The sequence below is a fragment of the Prunus persica genome, chromosome G8 (assembly GCF_000346465.2).
Source record: "Prunus persica cultivar Lovell chromosome G8, Prunus_persica_NCBIv2, whole genome shotgun sequence".
Lineage (NCBI taxonomy): Eukaryota > Viridiplantae > Streptophyta > Magnoliopsida > Rosales > Rosaceae > Prunus > Prunus persica.
In genome coordinates, this window is record NC_034016.1 from 17,134,758 (window position 1) to 17,153,344 (window position 18,587).

Sequence of the window (18,587 nt, forward strand, 5' to 3'; positions counted from 1 at the left end):
TCCCTCCCCCCATGTGGGGCTCTCTCAACCTTAAGCGCAGGGGAGGGGGTCTATTTTTCCATGGCCCACATGGTAGATAAAGCTTCTGAAATGGCCTCCTCCTAATTAGTTTCCTAGTATTTGGTACCATTTTTTATGTAGACAACGTCTATTTCTGAAACAATTAATTAATTTAAAATTTTGCAACTCAATTCATAGATAAGAACACATGTGGAACTTGCATGTAAGGGGAATGCAACAGTGGATATCCAGCATCAATTGGGATGCTGGACCCAACTCAGTTCATGAGTTTTATGGCGTAGGGCTGTCATAGGGACCCATTTTGCCACCAAGCTGTCACATTGACTGATACGCCATCTTCCATCTTCCTATCACAATCTGACTGAACTTGTTTTAGGGATTTTACTTTGTTTCGAGTTAGATAGGTAAGGCCCCTAAATGGCACTAAAAAAAGGGTCTAAAAAGAAGCGGATGAGCTACCAGAGTGAATTAGCTTAAGCAATGTATAAAGAATAATAAGATCCCTAGCACATCACACGCACACCAGTATACAAATGTAGAGTGCTTGTAAATCTGCACACAAGCCCCAGATGGATGCATGTATGTATTACAGTAGGAAACGAAGTAATCTGTACGCCTAACAATCAAATGCATACGATAATCCGCTTTCTTTGAAAGAGTAAATCCGTGCGTTATGTTATTTACTTCAAAATGAAGAAAAAGTTCACTAGTATCTTTCTACTACACCAATCTAGCTACCAAGCTGAAAAGGCATGTGACAATCCTCCTTGTTATACAAACCTCTCGGTTAAACCCAAAGAAAAACCAACAGTTATAATCATAATCAATGTCATTTATTCATAGGGGATCAAGGTAATCTCCAGCTGAAAAAGAAAAAAACAAGGTAATTGGCTAAGCAAGTCTACTTCAGTCTTTTCTTAGCTTCATACAAGTAGCCTAGGATCACAACAGCAGCAGCAACTGCAACTCCTACTGCACCTTGTGCCAGTATGGTGCTGTCCTTTGCTGTGTTAGTAGAAGAGGAGATTGGAGTAAACCCAAGCTCTGAAAGTTTTTTATGCGATTCGGCATAATCTCCAAAAAATGCATCTTCATCCTGCACCGTATGCCAAATTTACGTAAGTAAGAAAAGGAATGTCAAAAGAAAACAGATATATAAACAGACAAAGATATGTTGTTTTAGGAAACATCAAAGCATTGGGATGGCACAAGACACAATATGGTCAGGATCGCATTCACTATTCCAGCCTTGCCCTAAAAAAATTTGGTCCCGTCCCTGCTCCGCGTCCCACTTCAAGGTAAACATTCACCGCCATCTATGCCTCAAGGGGTGTATTGATTCCCATCCTCGCATTTTCCGTCCCACCATATTACCTAACTATTGTAATAATATGATAAATATGCACAGTAGGACCAGACAACACAAGAGAAGACCATCTACATCATGCCACTGGTTTTAATTTTAAAACTCATCTCCATGAGTTAAGTCTCCCCAGTTGGGCCAGGCCCCAAACCTTCTCATGTGCATCACTAGCCAAGTAACAAAGTTTAATCAATTCAACCAAACACCAAATTGGGGGTTTGGTATCAACTGCAAATGGTTCCTGCCCCAAGACCCATCACAAATGTCAAAATTAGCCAAATTAGCCTCAGCTTCGAAGGCGCCACAATCATCTGAAGAGGTGTTGTGGTATTGCATAGTAGAGCAAGAGCCTGATCTAACCCAGTATCAGTTAAATCAATTCTGAGAAAAGCCCGGCCCAAATTGATGTCAATTTTACATAAAAGCATAATTCACAGGAAAATAACAATTTTTTTTAACTTTATAGAACAAAGCGAGGAGAGATGATAGGATTGAGTATGCTCCACTGCAAGTTGGTGAAACAAAAAGCTTTCAATCTGCCCAAACCTGTTGTTATAGGATTGCTTACAACTTACCCGGGAAATATAAGAAGTAAGGCATCTTATAAACGGTTTGAACTAAATTTACCAGTTCCCAAGTGATTGACGTGTCAGGGCTGATCAGTTGATCAGATTATATACACCACGAGAACATGGGTAAGGCCACATTTGATTATTTCGTAAGGGCAGCAACCAGCTTCTATAATAACAAGGACTAAAGTAATTCTAAGAATTCTGAACCAAGAGTGTTAATATAAACAAGCAGTGATAAATTCCCCAAACATTTTTTCATAGCAAAATAGAACTGAACGAGCCCAAACCCAAATTACCTTCGCATACAGATCAACATATTTACGGAACTCAGGATCTTCCACTAAAGCTGCATCTGTCGGAAGTTTCAACAGCCCCTCTGATTCCCCATTTAACAGTTCCCTGGTATCAACAATGAATACGAATGAAAGTTCATAACCATAGACACTTGCACATAATGCATAATGAGTACAAATGCATGTTCATAACCAAGGATTGAAATATCGGCCAATACACAGATATATCGGTATTTTCAACTGTCGACACCGATACTGGGGGGTAAGGCCATATCTTCCCCTGTATCGACGATATATCCCCGATAAGTGCGATATCCCTGATATTTTGCCGATATCCCCGATATTTCCCGATACCCATAACAGAACCCAAAAAAAATTCAGAAGTTTTGAAGACAATTGAAGCAAATTGAAACCCAAAAATAGCTAATCCTTTAATATGAAGAATCTACGCACAATCCATTGCCCACATACCTCCAATCCATCTGAAGAGGACCTCCAATCCATCTGAAGAGGACATGGCGATTAGTTTTGGATCTATGAGCATAGGAACTAGACCTAGTACTAACTCAAATGAATCTTATGATGGCTAAGTAGGGAGCTGAAGAGAGAACTATGTGCACCACGTTCAAACATGGCTTACATGACTTGGTATGACTATTGTATGAATCTAGATAGTTGTTCCTCATTGTTTGAACCTTATAAGAGCTCTTTATTTATGTAGATGGACACTTATCTAAATTGTAATCCAATGTTTAAACAAACTATGGATTTATGCATGGTTTATTCATTCTAATCAACATTTTACTTTCACACTTTTCATTAACGCGCATTACATACCACCTATATTTCATCATATGTATATCTTATTATTAGTAAATTTTGATTTTTATTTGTTCAATACATTCATTGATAATGTACATAATATTTACCAAAGTTTTACACCAAAATTATGAGTTTCAATGCCTACATCTGTCATTTTTGTTGATTTTTTCCCGATACCTAAAACGATAACGATATATCCCCCGAAATATCCGTAAATTGGAGTCCCAATATTATCTGCATGGCCGATATTTTAATACTTGTTCATAACCACACCCATGTTGAAAAGTCTTACACAAAGTATGAGTTATCGAACTGCAGAGGTTCCTTAGTCCAAGGACCATCAAAACCAGATCTCTCGAGATGTGCCCTTCCCTATGACCACAGAAATTGACAGAGAGTAAACATGTCTGTCAAATACAAACGAAGACCATGTATAGATGCAAACAAGAAGGAATAATTACCAGTGTATGGCCCCCAGATAGTGCAACAATATCCTTGTCAGACAACCCCATTCTGTAGAATTTTTCCCTCAGATGTGGTGCACCTATAAACCCAACAAGAAATTCAACTCTCTTTTATGGAAAAAAAATTGTCATCTTCCAAACAATTTAACTGAAAATCATACGCAAGCAAACAGAAGCAAGCGTAACAACTTCAGCATGCTTAAATACATTAACAAAGATAGAAGAGAGAGTGGGGGGAAGGGGAAGTGGGTTGAGTTGTCACATGAAAGCAGCTTATAGCATGGGATAATTGAGAAATCCCAATTAGGAGTTATAATTCAATCAAGATGCTAGTATATAAAGCAAACCAGAATACCAATACATTAAAGTAGGGTGAAATAAAATTTGCAGAAGTGATCTTAGGTATTGGAATTGACCTCGTTTAGCATCTGGAAGTCGTCCTTCCTTAGGAGAGATTTTTGAATCCTATAAAGGACCAAAAAGCAAATGAAAACTTGAAAAACAATGATAGGGAGACTCGGTATGTTTCTTGAAATAACTGACCATTGACCACAACATACCTTTCTGCCAGGAGAAAAATCAATGGCGGGGCCTCCAGTCAGCTCAACTGCAACAACACCCGCAAGCTGAGAGTACAAGTAATCATGTCCCCTAATCAGTATCTTCATTAAAGATTCCACGCTATGTCCAACAAATTCAAGGAAAAAAACTCTTATGATCTTTGTAAAATCTCTTAATTTGAGAGTGGATGAACTAAAATATAGGAAGAGTAACTCTTGCAAAACTATAATCACCTGGTAAAGGTCTGCATATGAAATCCTTGGATGCTTAGACTTCACTTCCTCTGACACCAGAAAGAGAAGCACCCAGAAAAAAGAATAAATAAATGAAGAAAGCGATGAGAACATTGTATAACAGCCATAAGAATGGTATTTTTACTACACAAATATCGGCAAATGTAGGGCACCTTGGAGGTAACCTCATATGCAACATATTGACAACTGTTATACATGCTTTCTTATGTGCGGTTTCAATGTAGTTCCCTTTTCTTAGAAATGAGAGTCTGAAGCTAAAGTAAGCACAAAGCGAATGTAAGCACAATGCGAGTCTGCTGAGCTACATATGCAATATAGTAAAACCATCTGAACTTGCTAAATTCCCCTTTCATCAAGGATTTGAGCTATTAATTGCAAACAATACCAATAGTAGCATAGTTGCACTATTTAAACAACAAATTATATTTGGGTTCAGTGCTCATATCTAAGAACAAATACAATACTCCTCAAGATCACAAATAAATTCAAAAAAACAACCCATGGACAAATTATCAGCACACACAACACAGAACAATTATCTTAGTTTTCACTTCTCATGTACCCAGCCCATGTTTAAGGTGTAAATTTTACAATTTGTAAGATCAAAGTTGAAAAAATCGAACAAATATTGATAAAATAAAGCAACACAAGCATACCGCAAAAATCAACAGCCTTCTTCAAGCCATTATTAGAACCATGAGAGTACTCTTCCTCAGTCCTAATCGACCCATTAGGCCCTCCCGTCTTCGTCTTGGCGTCGTAGGTGCCAGCATCGTGCCATCTACAAATTCACATATCCAAGAACAGTCATAATTTCAACAAAATCGACACAAACAATGACATGCAAAATATTTCATTTACAAAAACAATCCAAAAAAAGCTCAATGTGTAGATATGATACACTGAGCTACTGAGAAATCACAGGAAATGAAAACAAAAATATATCTCGACTCAATGTTTCCTTCGGATTGTCTTTTCATCGCAATTTTTTTCATGGGAAACAAACACAGAGAGAGAGCATACGCCAAGCGAAGCATGAGGGGAGCACAGCTACTGCTGTATATCAGAGCACGGAGATCACAGCGAGCCTTCTCGATTTCTTTGAGGTACTCTTTGTCAACGAGCGGTGACGCCATTGAAGCCCGAAACTCAGAGCTACTGCGACTCGGAGCAGAGAGGAAACGATTAGAGAGAGTGACTGACAGGAATGAGATTGAGATTTTGGTAGTTGGTTAGACTGGCTGAACTGGCCGTGGGTAATGGGTTCGCGGGCCGGGTAAGGAAGCTATAAGTAATGCAACTATGAATCTCATGGAGAGTTCGATCCTGGCTCAGGATGAACGCTGGCGGCATGCAGCATTTCGTCGCTTACTACGCCCTTCCTCGTCTCTGGGTGCCTAGGTATCCACCGTAAGCCTTTCCTCGATAGTTGAAAATTCTCGGTGATACCCGGCCCCTAGTTGAAAATTCTCTTTGCTTCCCGCTGGGTAAATGGGTTACCCAAACCCGTACCCACATTATTACCATATGAAACTCATCCAATATTTTGATTCCTTGGCCCAAAAAAACCAATATTTTCTTTAGAGTAATTTTTCACTTCTCTCCAACATTTTTTCAGTATATGTGAAACTCATCCTCATATTTCAAATTAAGAAAAAACTATATATGTATAATTTACATTTAAATATAGGGACGAGACAGACATAAGTTAAGCCAATGCCCTTTACCTTCAAGTTCGAATCCCATCACGGTAAGGAATGAGAATTTATTTTTTCTTTTATTTCTATGTTTGATTTTTAAGAAGAAAAAGAAAAATAAGATCTCTTCACTGCTTGGAAATAATTAAACACAACAACGCCAAATCCAAGCTAAAACATGAGCAACGCAAACCCAATAATTGATAATACCAAGGATTTTATGTTTTCACTTTGCAATAAGCTTCGCTGTAAGATTATTACAATCATTTACATGAAGAACAAGCAAATCGATATGATTTGATGACAATGAAGTATAGAAGTTCCATATCAAGTGGTATGCTAAGACTCAAATCTTGTACCAAGTTCCATCTGAAGGGTATAAAGGGGAGAAAACAAAAAAGAAGAAAAAGAAAGTTTGAGCTCATTCAGCAGTTCTCCATTGCAGCTCAATCTGGATCTGACCATTCTTTGAGTCTATAAGATGGTACTTCTGGTTGATCCGTTTGTTGGACACAACGTCCGAAAGACTGATCTGAACATACCCCAGAGATTCCTGATTCCAAAAGAGAAATAAAAAAGGTTTCCATCAGGTGTATAAACAAAACAAGGATGTGAAAATACAAAGCTGAGTGCAGAACAAGATAATGACTGTTGCCCAAACCATTGAAATGAAGCATGTGTTCCCAGGCATATCCAGTTTCATCTTGTAAAACAGTCAATATAGGAGAATTTCCAAAGGGCATGCCAATCGGACATAAGCAACATGACCATATTGTATTATGACAGAAGAATTTATGATATTGTGCAAATCAAAAACCATGATTTGCTTTCTATTGTAACATTACCAAAATGAATAAAGTACCATGAACTCTTAAGCAAAGGGAATTCTAGCCTAAAATGCAGCTTGATTGTCCCAGCAACTAGGTGCAGCAGAATCCATGATAACTGCCCATTTTTATATGTAAATATTGCATACTATGCAAAAAAGATATTTGATCCACACCTTTGGATGCAGCAAGCCCATTCTTGATGAGGTGCTGACAACTTCCACATGTAATTTGTCATTGATGGGAGGTTCCTCACACATAAATTGAAAATCCTCGGCCCATCGTGGATCTCTGCTTTTCTTTAGTGGCTGCACAGTTAAAGGGAAATCCATCAACATAATAAGAAGCAATCTTAGAATTTAGAACTTCTATCATTTCTTACAACTCCGTTCGTTAAAACAAGACGGCCAATTCAGAGTAAAATTTGGAGATCAAATTGTCTAATGTCACCATTCAAGTGAAGAACAAAGATGCATACATCCTCGTGTGTGTCAGTGTTTGTATGTGCGTATGTAGGATGAGAATAACGATGTATGAAAACTCCTTTAAGAATCACAGACTCCTTTGTCCCTTCTCTTCTTTTGACACCCAAAGAAGAAAACCATATAATATTAGGCATAAAAGTCTACACAAGGCATACATTGTAATAACTAAAGGCTGAATGTTACACAGATCATTCCCATGACCAACCATTTAAGATTACAAAAGAGAAGGTATATAAAGGGCTGCAAGAATCAAAATCAAGATACCTAAAAAAATTTAACAAATGTTCTCAAAATCCTCGTACCTTGGTCCTTTTTTCCTCCCCTCTGAAAATAAGTCGAGCAGATGGATTACAGTGGTGCTTTCCTTCAAGATCTTGACCTTCATGAACTACGATAACAAGCAAACCTCCACCAGCTGGAGTTCCCTCAGGAGCCTTCTGTACTGTCAGTGTTTCTTCAAATCCTTTTTGCATGTCCTCCTCTTTAAAAGGTTTATAAGTCAATTCCACTTCAAGCTGCCCACGCTGCTTCTCATTTTGAGCATCATTTAAGTCCATATTTTTAAGAAGGTCGACAGTCAAAACCTTTGGCTCATCCTTGGGTAGATCTTTCAGAGGTACTACATTCATACCCATTTTTTCATGTTTGCCCACCTAAAATAAGGGATAAAATGCTTCAGACATACATAATTAAAACAATACATATGACTTCTGATTGATAAACTGAAATAATATACCTTCTCCCAGTCATAAACAAGAAGTTCTAAAGCCTGAGATTGCGGATCTTTAACAACGATGTTAAATTCCTCATTCCATTCAGGATTCAGGTTCTTGTGCTTGACACTGGTCTTGTGTGATGGAAGATTGTTCTCAGTGAGCTTTAGTTTCACATAAGGGTCCGAAGCACCAAGAAGATCCTTCTTTTTTAACTTCATTGCCCTCAGAACCTTCACATGGAGAATTCCTACAGGCCTGTTAAAGGCTCTGCAAAGTCCAAGTAGTTTTTTCAGCCAAACTAAATAAAAAGTATTTGTCACAATAAATTTCATACAAATGCAGAGACGTACTTCGCTGGGTCCATTATTGGTACTTCAAGAGTTTTCGGCCACAGATACATGTTAGCAACCTGATCTTTGATAAGCTCCTGCAGAAAACCCCGTTCTAACACAGTTAAAACCATTATTATGAAACTGATAAGCATCACAGCAAGGAGAAGATTCTTTTGCGAAAAATCAGCTTAAATAATGAACTGCTGCATAAATAGACCCAATCATTCAACTTCCACCACCAATGTAGGGGCCACAAACCGTAATCTTTCGTCTTATTGATCAATCTATGTATGGCATGTGTGTTTACAAAATAGGGGGATACATATGTGTAAAGGACAGAAACAGAGAAAGGCATTCTACCTGGACGAATCTATAAAGGCCAGGTATTGACATAAGATCAGCTCCTATTAGCTTTAATCCAAAATCAACATAAGGCTGCAAAACCACAAGAAAATAATCAAGGAGAAGATTGGACTAGTAATGGAAAGCATACGATCTAAATAAATATAAAATCCGGTGGAAATCATGAACCAACACTAAATAGATTCAACAAATAATGTAAAAGATTAATCTGGACTTCAAAAAATGCCCACTTTAAATGTAAGGTAAAACTTGTACGATAAGGAGGGGCTGCAAAATTATAATAGACCAGGACTATTTAGCTGCGGTTACAATACTGTAGCCAAGTGCCAAAATTAACCAGATAATCCAACTCCCAAATATGCCATTATTATTTATTTCACCGCAAAACTAACCTTATCCATGAGAGATACATTTATTTGGGCAAAACAAGGAAAGCTTGGAACCAACGGCTTCAAAGTAATACGTGGTGCAGCAAAAACTTGTAAATCCACCACCTGAAATGAACCAGACAATAATGCAACGACAGAAGCATTTATATCTCTTTATCTCTCTCGTTTCTCTCTTACCTGCATACAAATAAACTAACAGTAGAACATTTTCCTAGCAAAGTAGAGCATAAACCTGAACAGTTGCTTTCAATCCAAATGCTTTCACAGCAACAAGGACATTAGGATTTCCAGCCCATTTTATGGAGGGTTCCATAATCAACTCCTTCTCATCAGTGACATAAACTTTCATCCCTAAAACCAATAAGATGCAAAAATTTAAATGCAAGCTTGGGAAAACACGTCGTATGTACAATATAGGAGTGTGTGTGTGTATGTGTGAATATATATCCAAAAACAAACACAAGACCAATAAAATACCTAAACATTAAGTCAACCACTTTTCCCATTACTTATAAGTAATCAAGTGAAGAGGTAGGTAGGAAGAAACAACGGCATCTAAGTTGCCTCTCGTGTAAACCTAGTTCACTGATTTGGTAGGGGAGTCAGAACTTTTTTTTCTTCTTACATTCTACGTTTCCAAAACGGATCCTATCAAAAATTTCTATTTTTCCTTTGAATTACTCATATAAATTAGCCTCAAATAGAAAAAATTTTATTTAAAAAAATTCTCCTCACAACTCAAGAACACAGTGAGCTGCCAAAGCTGGATCTGAAGTTCCCAATAATTCTCAGACGAGGCGTTTTTAATAGAGAAACTCTAAAGTGAAATCTCAAGTTTACAAACCTTGAAAAGTTGGTGGTAAGGAACCTAAAGTCAGTGTTTCAAATTCAACAGACTCAATCTTGTACTTTGGAATTTCCTCAGCTATTATGGGCTTTGCAATTTCTTTTGCAGTCTTGCAGATTGCCTACAAAAAAATTAAATAGAAAGCCATGAACCATCAATAAGAAGTAAAGAATAGATGACAAAAGCAAACTAAGATTGAAAACATAATATTCCAAGAACAATCAGACAATATAAATCACCTTGTCCAGATAAGGCCACATATATTCAAGGAATTTGTTTAGCCAATCAAGCTTCACATGGAAAAGAATAAAATATCAATAACAGTGTAAGTGCTAAAACACTAGGCTGTTAAGACCCATAATAAATAACATCAATGAATAGTTACAGACATTTACTTACACGATCATAGTCTGGATTTTTCACCCAAAGAGGTATCTCAGGAAGCATCCGCTGCAACGTTTCTGTATCTTGATCAACCAAAGGACGAATTTCGGGATTCTGGCCAACCCAAGGCAATCAATTAGACTTAGACAAACACAGATAGGCATGTCATACTTTTCAAACATATGCAATACACAATGCGCATGTTTTTCCAGTTTTTTCTCTACATTTATATCCTTTCTCTGTAAAACCCACTTGCAGACATGACGTGCTAAAGGCTTCAAGCCTCTGTGAGTACTGAGTTGTCATAACTGCAGCAACAAGCACAGAGCACCTACATTGCTTGCTTCATGATTGTGAAGCTCACTTAAGAATCTCTCGTACTCCACCTAAATGCAGGACATATTTGTTTCTGACCAATTATTTATTTATTTTTATACAAACGATATTGGGGGAGGGGGGAATCGAATCTAAGACCTCAAGTACAGGGTAAATGCTCATTAACAATGCATATAAGAACGCAGCATTACACACTCACACAGCATACACATGCACAAAAGATAAAGGTATATATACCAATAGCCATTAATTTCTAAGGAACTTGTTATTTCTGTGCACTAAATCAACAACACCACCAAATGGCAAAGAGAAACAAGCCTTTGACAAGCTTGCATAATTTGACAGAAAACGAAAACTCAAAACAAATCATAGCCTGGTTGGTTCTGAGAATTCAAATGAGACACAAATCAATTCACATTCCATTTGGCTTTCTCACAGCATTAAATTTAGCTAAAAGAATGAAAACCCAATATAGAAAAAACAGTAAAATATATCAAAACGAAGGCAAATTGAGGATGTTATATCAAAAAACAAAATGTAAGAGAGAACCTGAACATCGGTAGATTGGACGTAGATGAAAAGGAAATAGCCAGCCACAAGACCAATCGATATACCAAGTCCAAATCCACAAAACCCAAAAATCGTACTGAAGAATCCCATTTTCTCAAATCACGGTTTTCTCGGCTTACTCTCACTCTCTCTATATCTTCCAGAAAACGCTCATGTTCAACTTTTTTCAGATTAGTGCAGATCAGTACATCAACATTGCTTAATTAAGAGCAAAAACGTTTAATATTCTTGAAGATAACTACGTAATTTTACTTAATTGTCCTTTTATGGAGTGCAAGACCAGGTAGGATTTGGCAGTTTCGAACTGAGGTTGAGGCAGAGGCAGAGGCACGCAATCGCTGTCTTCAAGGCTTTTCTGGCCAACTCGCGTCATACGTGGAGTGCAGATCTGATTTGATGTGGGAACAGTGTGGTGGGGTCGTACACGTGGCGGCCTGGCGTTTGGTGTCCGTAAAGATCGTATCTGATTGGACGAGGAGGCCCCACGTGGCTCAATCGGGTAATTTCGTCTGCCGGACTGCAGGCCAAAAGCCTGATTATTTTTAAGATGTGTGTGGGCTCCGCAGTTGGGGCCCACTTTGATTTCGTCCTTTTTTTGACTAGTGAGCATAGATGCGAGTCTGGGACGGCGACGGATGTTTCTATTTATACCCAATTGTTAACTACTTGTTCTACCCAGCAAATTTTCTACACCCAATAAGATTTTAATAAAAGTTCAATAATTTACTCTCCGTACCCAACCAAAACATAACCAATGGCCTTTCCCACCAAACCCACATCTTCTCCATCAAAATTCAAGCTTAATCCATATTGTTGTGTAATTCCCAAATTTAGGTCATATGATTAATAGACCCCCTAAAGATTTTTTTGTCTTAAAAGTTAAGTTTTATTTGTATTGGTGTCATCATGTCATGCCAACAATAATCAACAGAGTCCCACTAACTTTGTATCATGTACAAGTCATGGTATCTTGTTGTATAAAAATTGTCTTCCTTAGTATTGACTAATCATTATTGACTAAACATTACATAAAGTATTTAAGGTTAGTTTGTTATTAATGTATGCATATATAGTTTTCGTCTGCACAAATAACACACGTGTAGTATGATGAGTTTAGAATACACAATTAAGAGAGAGAATATGCGAGATGAATGTAGATTATGTTTGATTGCAATGTTCTAATCCTATTATTTGATTTAATTGAAAACCTTAGCCCCCTCTCTCCCAAAAAACACTCTACATATGTTTTCACTTTGTGTGGGGAGAAGCCACTGTTCTTCATCCCTTCTTCCTCCCTTCTCATCTTTTTCCCACTTTTCAAAGACAAAAGGTTTTCCCTGTTTGTTTACGTTTTGTAATGATTTTCCTCCACTCATCACAAGTGGATGCGTCTCGGCGTCGGATCTCTACTTGTGTTTTGGGGTCGGATTTCTACCACCATATTTTTTGCAGTTTATTTGTATTTGGAATAAGTCACAAAGACTCTTTGGATTTTATGTGTAGTTTTCACCTCTTATTGTGTGAGAGTTTGTCACCTCTCATCTGAGAGCTTTATTTGTATTGTTATGGCTTGATTTATTTTTAGTCATTTTGAATTTGCACTCTTAGTTGGGAAGCCTAGCTAGAGTTTCTTCGATTTTGTGCGATCATTAGTGGATGAGCCCCAAACTATCTTAATTTTGATGTTAGATCGCTCCCTTTGTAGCTAGTTTGTACTTTTTTGGCTGAATTATGAATATATCTCATAATTTCTTTATATAATAAAAAGACAACTGAAGTCAAAACTGATAATCTATAACTTTTATATGTTGGGTTAGATGATTTTTTTTTATTTTTTATTTATAAAAGAATGTTTGGTTAGATGATAATCTTTAATATTGAGGATTTAATGAAAATTTAATTTATAAATTTGGAATTGCCAAATATAAATGTATGGGGAAAGGTCAGAATCAGATTGCGGTCCATGATTTGCTAAAAATATATATAGTTTTTTCTGTTTGTTTGTTTATGTCTCAATTAAAATTTGGCGTCAAATGCCAAGTGTTTGGTGGTCAATTATTTTTTCTTATATTTTTTATGTTTTCAGTATTTTGTACTGAGAGATGCGCCACATACCCATCTAATCTGCTCCTCACAACGAATGACAAAAACCTCTTCATGATCGTTCGGATTTGATTTGATGTGATGCTCATGCTTTGCTTGCCCATTTCTTTCACCTTGCTGCAAATGTTTGCTCATATTAGCCATTTTGTATCCCTGAGGATATGGCGTAATAATTTACTTCGTTTGGATGTGGCGAATCTACTAAGATAAGTGCATTCGCACACCTCAACATCAAGTTCTTAACCGAAGCATCCATCTAATTGTGTTTTCTTAGTTACCTTTAGAGCAATGTTTTGGTAGTTAACGACTTTTTAGTATAGTAATAGTAGCATAACACTTACTTCACTTTCACGAAAATGGTTTAGACTATCACCATTTTGTACTCGCTGGGTAAATAGTAACGATATAAACATGGGAACACAAATGATAGAGAGAAACTTTCTTGTATTGCAATATATTTTTCTTTCTAATAGATTTCCTACACATATGATTTCTACTGAAATATTTTTTTCACTACTTGGTTGGAACCGACACTAAAACACCGATATCTTCAGTTAACTGGAACGAACAATTGTATTACATCTCGAATTTGTTGGGAAAACACGTCTGACCCTGACGGGCATAGTGGGCTTTAGAGTATTTTTGCCTACGTGCTGGACCAATTTATGTTAAATAGGAAGAGGGTCCATGATTTGCGTATATTACGTGATCGGCCCATTTGGGATTCACTAAACTCAAAGGTGAATTTGCTGACCCAATTTAAATCCAATGGATTATGTTTATTATTATTATTATTTATAAAATTGGATTTTATTTTATCATTATCTATCTATATATATAAAGCAAAAGGCAGAGAATGGTGAAACATTCATAATACCATAAAATGCCCTTGGTTAATCCAAACAGTAAGAATTAAAATTATTAACTAAATGAGGATAATATGATAAATTTACACCTTTTCATATTAAAAAAATTAAAATTAAAAGAAAAATCAGATAATGAATCCTATTTTTATGGAACACAACTACCCATTATCTTTTTTAAATCTAAAATAAATTTTAATTTAAAAAGCCTCTCGCAGGCGCGAAAGCGCGTGCAGAGAGGCTAGTACTTTTTAAGTTATTAATTTAGAGAACAGTGATTAACCAGTTATGTATCTTTGTCACCTGCAGAGTACTTAAATTATAAATGTTCAAAAGATAGATAAATCTACCAAAAGATTTATAATATAAAAAAAAACATGTGCTAAAGCATATCCTTTATGGTATTATAAATTATATAAAATAAAATAAATCAATAGTATACAATAACATTTTCTTTTTCTTTTTTTTTTTTTTTTTTTTGGGAAAGAGAAGGGATGCAACATGAGGACTTCCCATTAAGTCACCCATCCTAGTTCATACTGATTTGCAAAAGGTTAAAACCGCAACTGAAACAAACTATTACGGTTATATCTGATTTTGAACCTTTGAATTTTTTCTTTATAAAAATCAAACAAGACCAAATCGACCATTTCGGTTTGAATAAGTCACTTTAGCCGATTCGGCCAAATTGATGTCCACCCTCAATTATATCACTAAAGAGATCTAACGAGAAGGAGTTTGGTAGAAGAATAATAATTTGGCTAGGATGGGTTTTTTGTGTGGTACCCAATGTAACACCCCGACTCTAATTTAAATGTTTATTTTAATCGATTTATATAAAATTACGAATTTACCCTTGGGATAGGGGTAAATTGGTCACTTTCTTCTTCGGAAGGATTTTGGGACCACGACTGGCATTTCTGGGTAGATGGTACTGAGACGAATTCGTAGACACGCGGTAGGCTTGAATCGGGATTGTAACGAAAAAGTTACGGGCAAAATAGTGTCAGTGGCAAACTTGTAAATATTTCAAAAAAGTTTGGTAAAAATCAGATTTTTCTCAGTTCTCTCTCTCTCTTCGCGCGCGACACTCTTTCTCTCCCCGACGTTCACTCTCTCTCTCCTCGGTTCGCTCAGTTCCGGTCACGGCAGGACCCGAGACCGGTCCCGTTCGTCTCGTCTCGCCGCCCCGGTCAAGCTCTGCCCGTTTTCCCCGTCGAAAACCACGGATTCCGGCCGCGAGCTCGACGGTTTTAAACCAAAGCTGTTCCGCCGTCGCGCCGCCGCCTCCGCCGCCCAAACCCGGTGATTGAGGTATGGGTTCTCATCCATTTTTCGAGTTCTAGCTGTTGGGTGTATAAGTTTGGACCGATTCGTTGCCTAAGAGATCGATTAGAAAACCTAGGTTTTGGGCCGAATTTCAAAATGAAATTCCGGCCAGTTGCCGGCCGAATTGGAGCTTCTCGTAGTTGAATGAAGTGATCCCGACCTCGAGTAGAAGCTAGGGTAGGAAGGGTGAGCTCGGGTGTGGAGTTTTTCCGTCACCGGAATTACTCTGCACACCCACGCGCTGCCGGCGCGTGTGGCGGCGCGTGGGCGAGTCCGGTGAGAATGTAAATTAGCCCGATGAGATCCTTAGGTTGTCACGAGCACATAGGAATTCGCGGATCTCGATTCGGATGTCGTTTGGCTATCGAACGGATTTTCGCATATTGTGCGTTATCCGGGTTCGATAGGTTCCAACCGTTAGATCTTTCCCGAATTAAAATATGTTGTTCTAGGAATTTCTAGGACCGTATGGGACTTCACGAATTCTGAATCGGAGCCCCGGATGTTCCGATTCAAAAATGCAAAGTTTACGGGTTAGCGATAACCGTGAAAATTGTGAACGCTTCCTAAACCTGTAATCGAACCTTAGGATACCTTCTTCAACGAGCACGTATGGGAAATTTGGGGAGTTAAGTATTTAATTTGTAATTTCCGCTTAGACGTGGTTTTTATATTAATTAACAGTTCGTATCTCGAAATAGGTATTTCGTCTGCACGCACGCAGCAAGCAGGACCTTCACGTGGTCAGGCAGCGAGGGAATACTTGTGAGTGGACTTTGTTTTAATCATATGCCTGGTTTTAATTAATGAAAGATTTTGCATAATATTTTAATGGCTCATGGATTTTATATATTATATGCATGAATTAATTTTGATGGGTGTATAGCAATTGGCAATATATTATGAGTTTGGCCTTTTGGGTTTTGAGAGTGTATTTCATGTATAGATTGTGGGGAAGTATATTTTGATATATATTCTTTTAGAGGAGATATTTGGGTTGTTGGAGGGTGATATGGAAGAATGTGATTAGAGAGGAGTTGTGTGATTACACTACGTAAGTACCTTCCCCAGTTACTAGTCTCACTCGCGGCGTTGGATGTTCCGGCGGGTGAGACACTTTCCGTATGCGGCGTTGGATGTTCCGGCGTACGGAAAGACTGTGTATAGTGTTTAGGGTCATCACCATGGCGTTGGATGTTCCGGTGTGTGATGATCCAGTCTGCGCGCGTAGGACATAGTTTGAGAGCTACACATGGCGTTGGATGTTCCGGTGTGTGAGCTTTGGAGTTTCGTCCCCCGGTTGGACCGCTCATCCCTAGACGCAGGATAGCACCTGGAAATCCTGCGGACTAGTCAAACGATCCCCCAGTTGGATTGTTTTCCCCGGTACCTAGGTGGTGTGATGAGTATATCGTATAGCTATTTATAGTCATTTATATATATATATATATTTATATATGCATATTTATTTGAATATGTATAGTTGAGTGTGTAAGGAATTAGTGTTTGTTTAATAGTTTGACAGGAGTGGTAAGTTTGAGAGGATGGGGTTCTTTTTGGGAAGAGATAACTGATGTTTTAGAAGAGTTTTAATGAAACATGTTTTGAGTAAATTAATTATTGGATTGTGAAACTGCATGACTTGTGCATTATTTTTACATGGTGGGGTTATTATGTTGTTTTTAACTGTAAATTTGGTTTTTGTCCACTCACATGTTTTCTGTTTTGCGCCCCCCAGCCAGTAGTTGCTCTTGGAAGTGCAAGTGGTGTACGAAGCGGAATCGGTGCATCTTTTAAATTAGGAACTGTGTAAATTCTTCTACTCATCTGTTCTTGTAATCTAAATTCAGTAGATGCTCTGTATTGCCATGATAGATTTTACTTGTGAGGCCAGAGGCCACTCTAGTATGACTCGTAGTTGTATGAAAGCATGCTGCTGGTTGGGATTATTATCTTGTGCGTATATTGCAGGTTGAGTAAAAATTTTGTTGGGAATGCTTAAATTACAGGGGAGACTCTGCCAAAATTTTGGTAGAAAGTCTCGATTATTTAATAGGTGGGCCCGGCATCGGGATGATGTTGGGATCAAGATGGGGTCCGCCTCGGTCTTCGGAAAATTTCGGGGCGGGTCCTGTCAGCTTGGTATCAGAGCATTAGGTTCATTTTCCTTCGACTAGTGCACTTTTGCTGCATTGTTGATCTAATGATTTCATGATAGTGACACCAACAACTTATATATTTTCTCACCCACACCTAAGGATGTAAGTTGGGTGGGAAATTCCGATTCCAACTTATAAATTTCCGAATTTGGCTAGTTTAAATCAATTCCGACATTTGAAAGTTCCGAAATCCGAAAATTTTGAAAAATAAAGTTGAATTGGAATTGAAATGTATTATAAGATCATGTAACTTCCGAATTCCAAAATATATTATGGTTTCATGCTTAGATTACACTTAATAACTAACTAGCCTCATCTTCGCACGCACTTCAGTGCCTGAGAAAGGTTTTTTAATTTTTTTTAAATTAAAAAAGATAATAAGTAGTTGTGTTCCATAAAAATAGAATTCATTATTTAAATTTTATTTCTATTTAAATTTTTTTAATATATAAAAGTGTGAATTTACCATATTATCCTCATTTAATTAATAATTTCAATTCTTAATGTTTACATTAACCAATAACATTTTCTAGTATTTTAAATATTTTACCATTCTTTGCCTTTGCTTTATATATATCGATTTCATGTTTAACTAAATTTGACTTAATGACTAAATAGACATAAACAAGTAATTTCATAAAAGATAATAACATATAATAATTTTTCGAGTTTTTTGTATGAGTCTTCAATTTTGAGCCAATTTGAAGCTTTTAAATCATTGGATATGTTTAAAATTTTAACCATTTGTAAGTTTCCAAATTTTTTTTAACAGAATTGGAAAATAATTTTCCATTCCAAAATATTTTGGATGATTCCGATCCGTCCGAAGACCAGCCA

The 18,587-nt window shown here is 37.3% G+C and overlaps 2 protein-coding genes across 3 annotated transcripts; both read right to left on the reverse strand.

Moving 5' to 3' along the window:
• Window positions 667–5,863, reverse strand: LOC18768608 (L-ascorbate peroxidase 3, peroxisomal). Of its 2 annotated transcripts, XM_020570844.1 has the most exons (10): window positions 5,374–5,863; window positions 5,007–5,131; window positions 4,330–4,379; window positions 4,096–4,161; window positions 3,952–4,000; window positions 3,533–3,615; window positions 3,364–3,443; window positions 2,721–2,753; window positions 2,253–2,355; window positions 667–1,117 (listed from the first exon to the last, which is right to left on the reverse strand). In XM_020570844.1, the coding sequence occupies exons 1-10, from the start codon at window positions 5,484–5,486 to the stop codon at window positions 923–925; spliced, it is 897 nt and encodes a 298-aa protein (XP_020426433.1). In that variant the 5' UTR covers window positions 5,487–5,863; the 3' UTR covers window positions 667–922. The 2 variants fall into 2 exon arrangements, with proteins under 2 accessions (XP_020426433.1, XP_007200545.1); XM_007200483.2 differs by lacking the exon at window positions 2,721–2,753.
• On the reverse strand, window positions 6,216–11,621 carry LOC18768554 (synaptotagmin-1). Its single transcript, XM_007200189.2, has 12 exons — window positions 11,276–11,621; window positions 10,406–10,504; window positions 10,246–10,296; window positions 10,004–10,127; window positions 9,392–9,510; window positions 9,163–9,264; window positions 8,768–8,842; window positions 8,426–8,502; window positions 8,096–8,342; window positions 7,662–8,012; window positions 7,051–7,182; window positions 6,216–6,600 (listed from the first exon to the last, which is right to left on the reverse strand). Exons 1-12 carry the CDS (start codon window positions 11,384–11,386, stop codon window positions 6,469–6,471), a joined length of 1,620 nt encoding a protein of 539 aa, XP_007200251.1. The 5' UTR covers window positions 11,387–11,621; the 3' UTR covers window positions 6,216–6,468.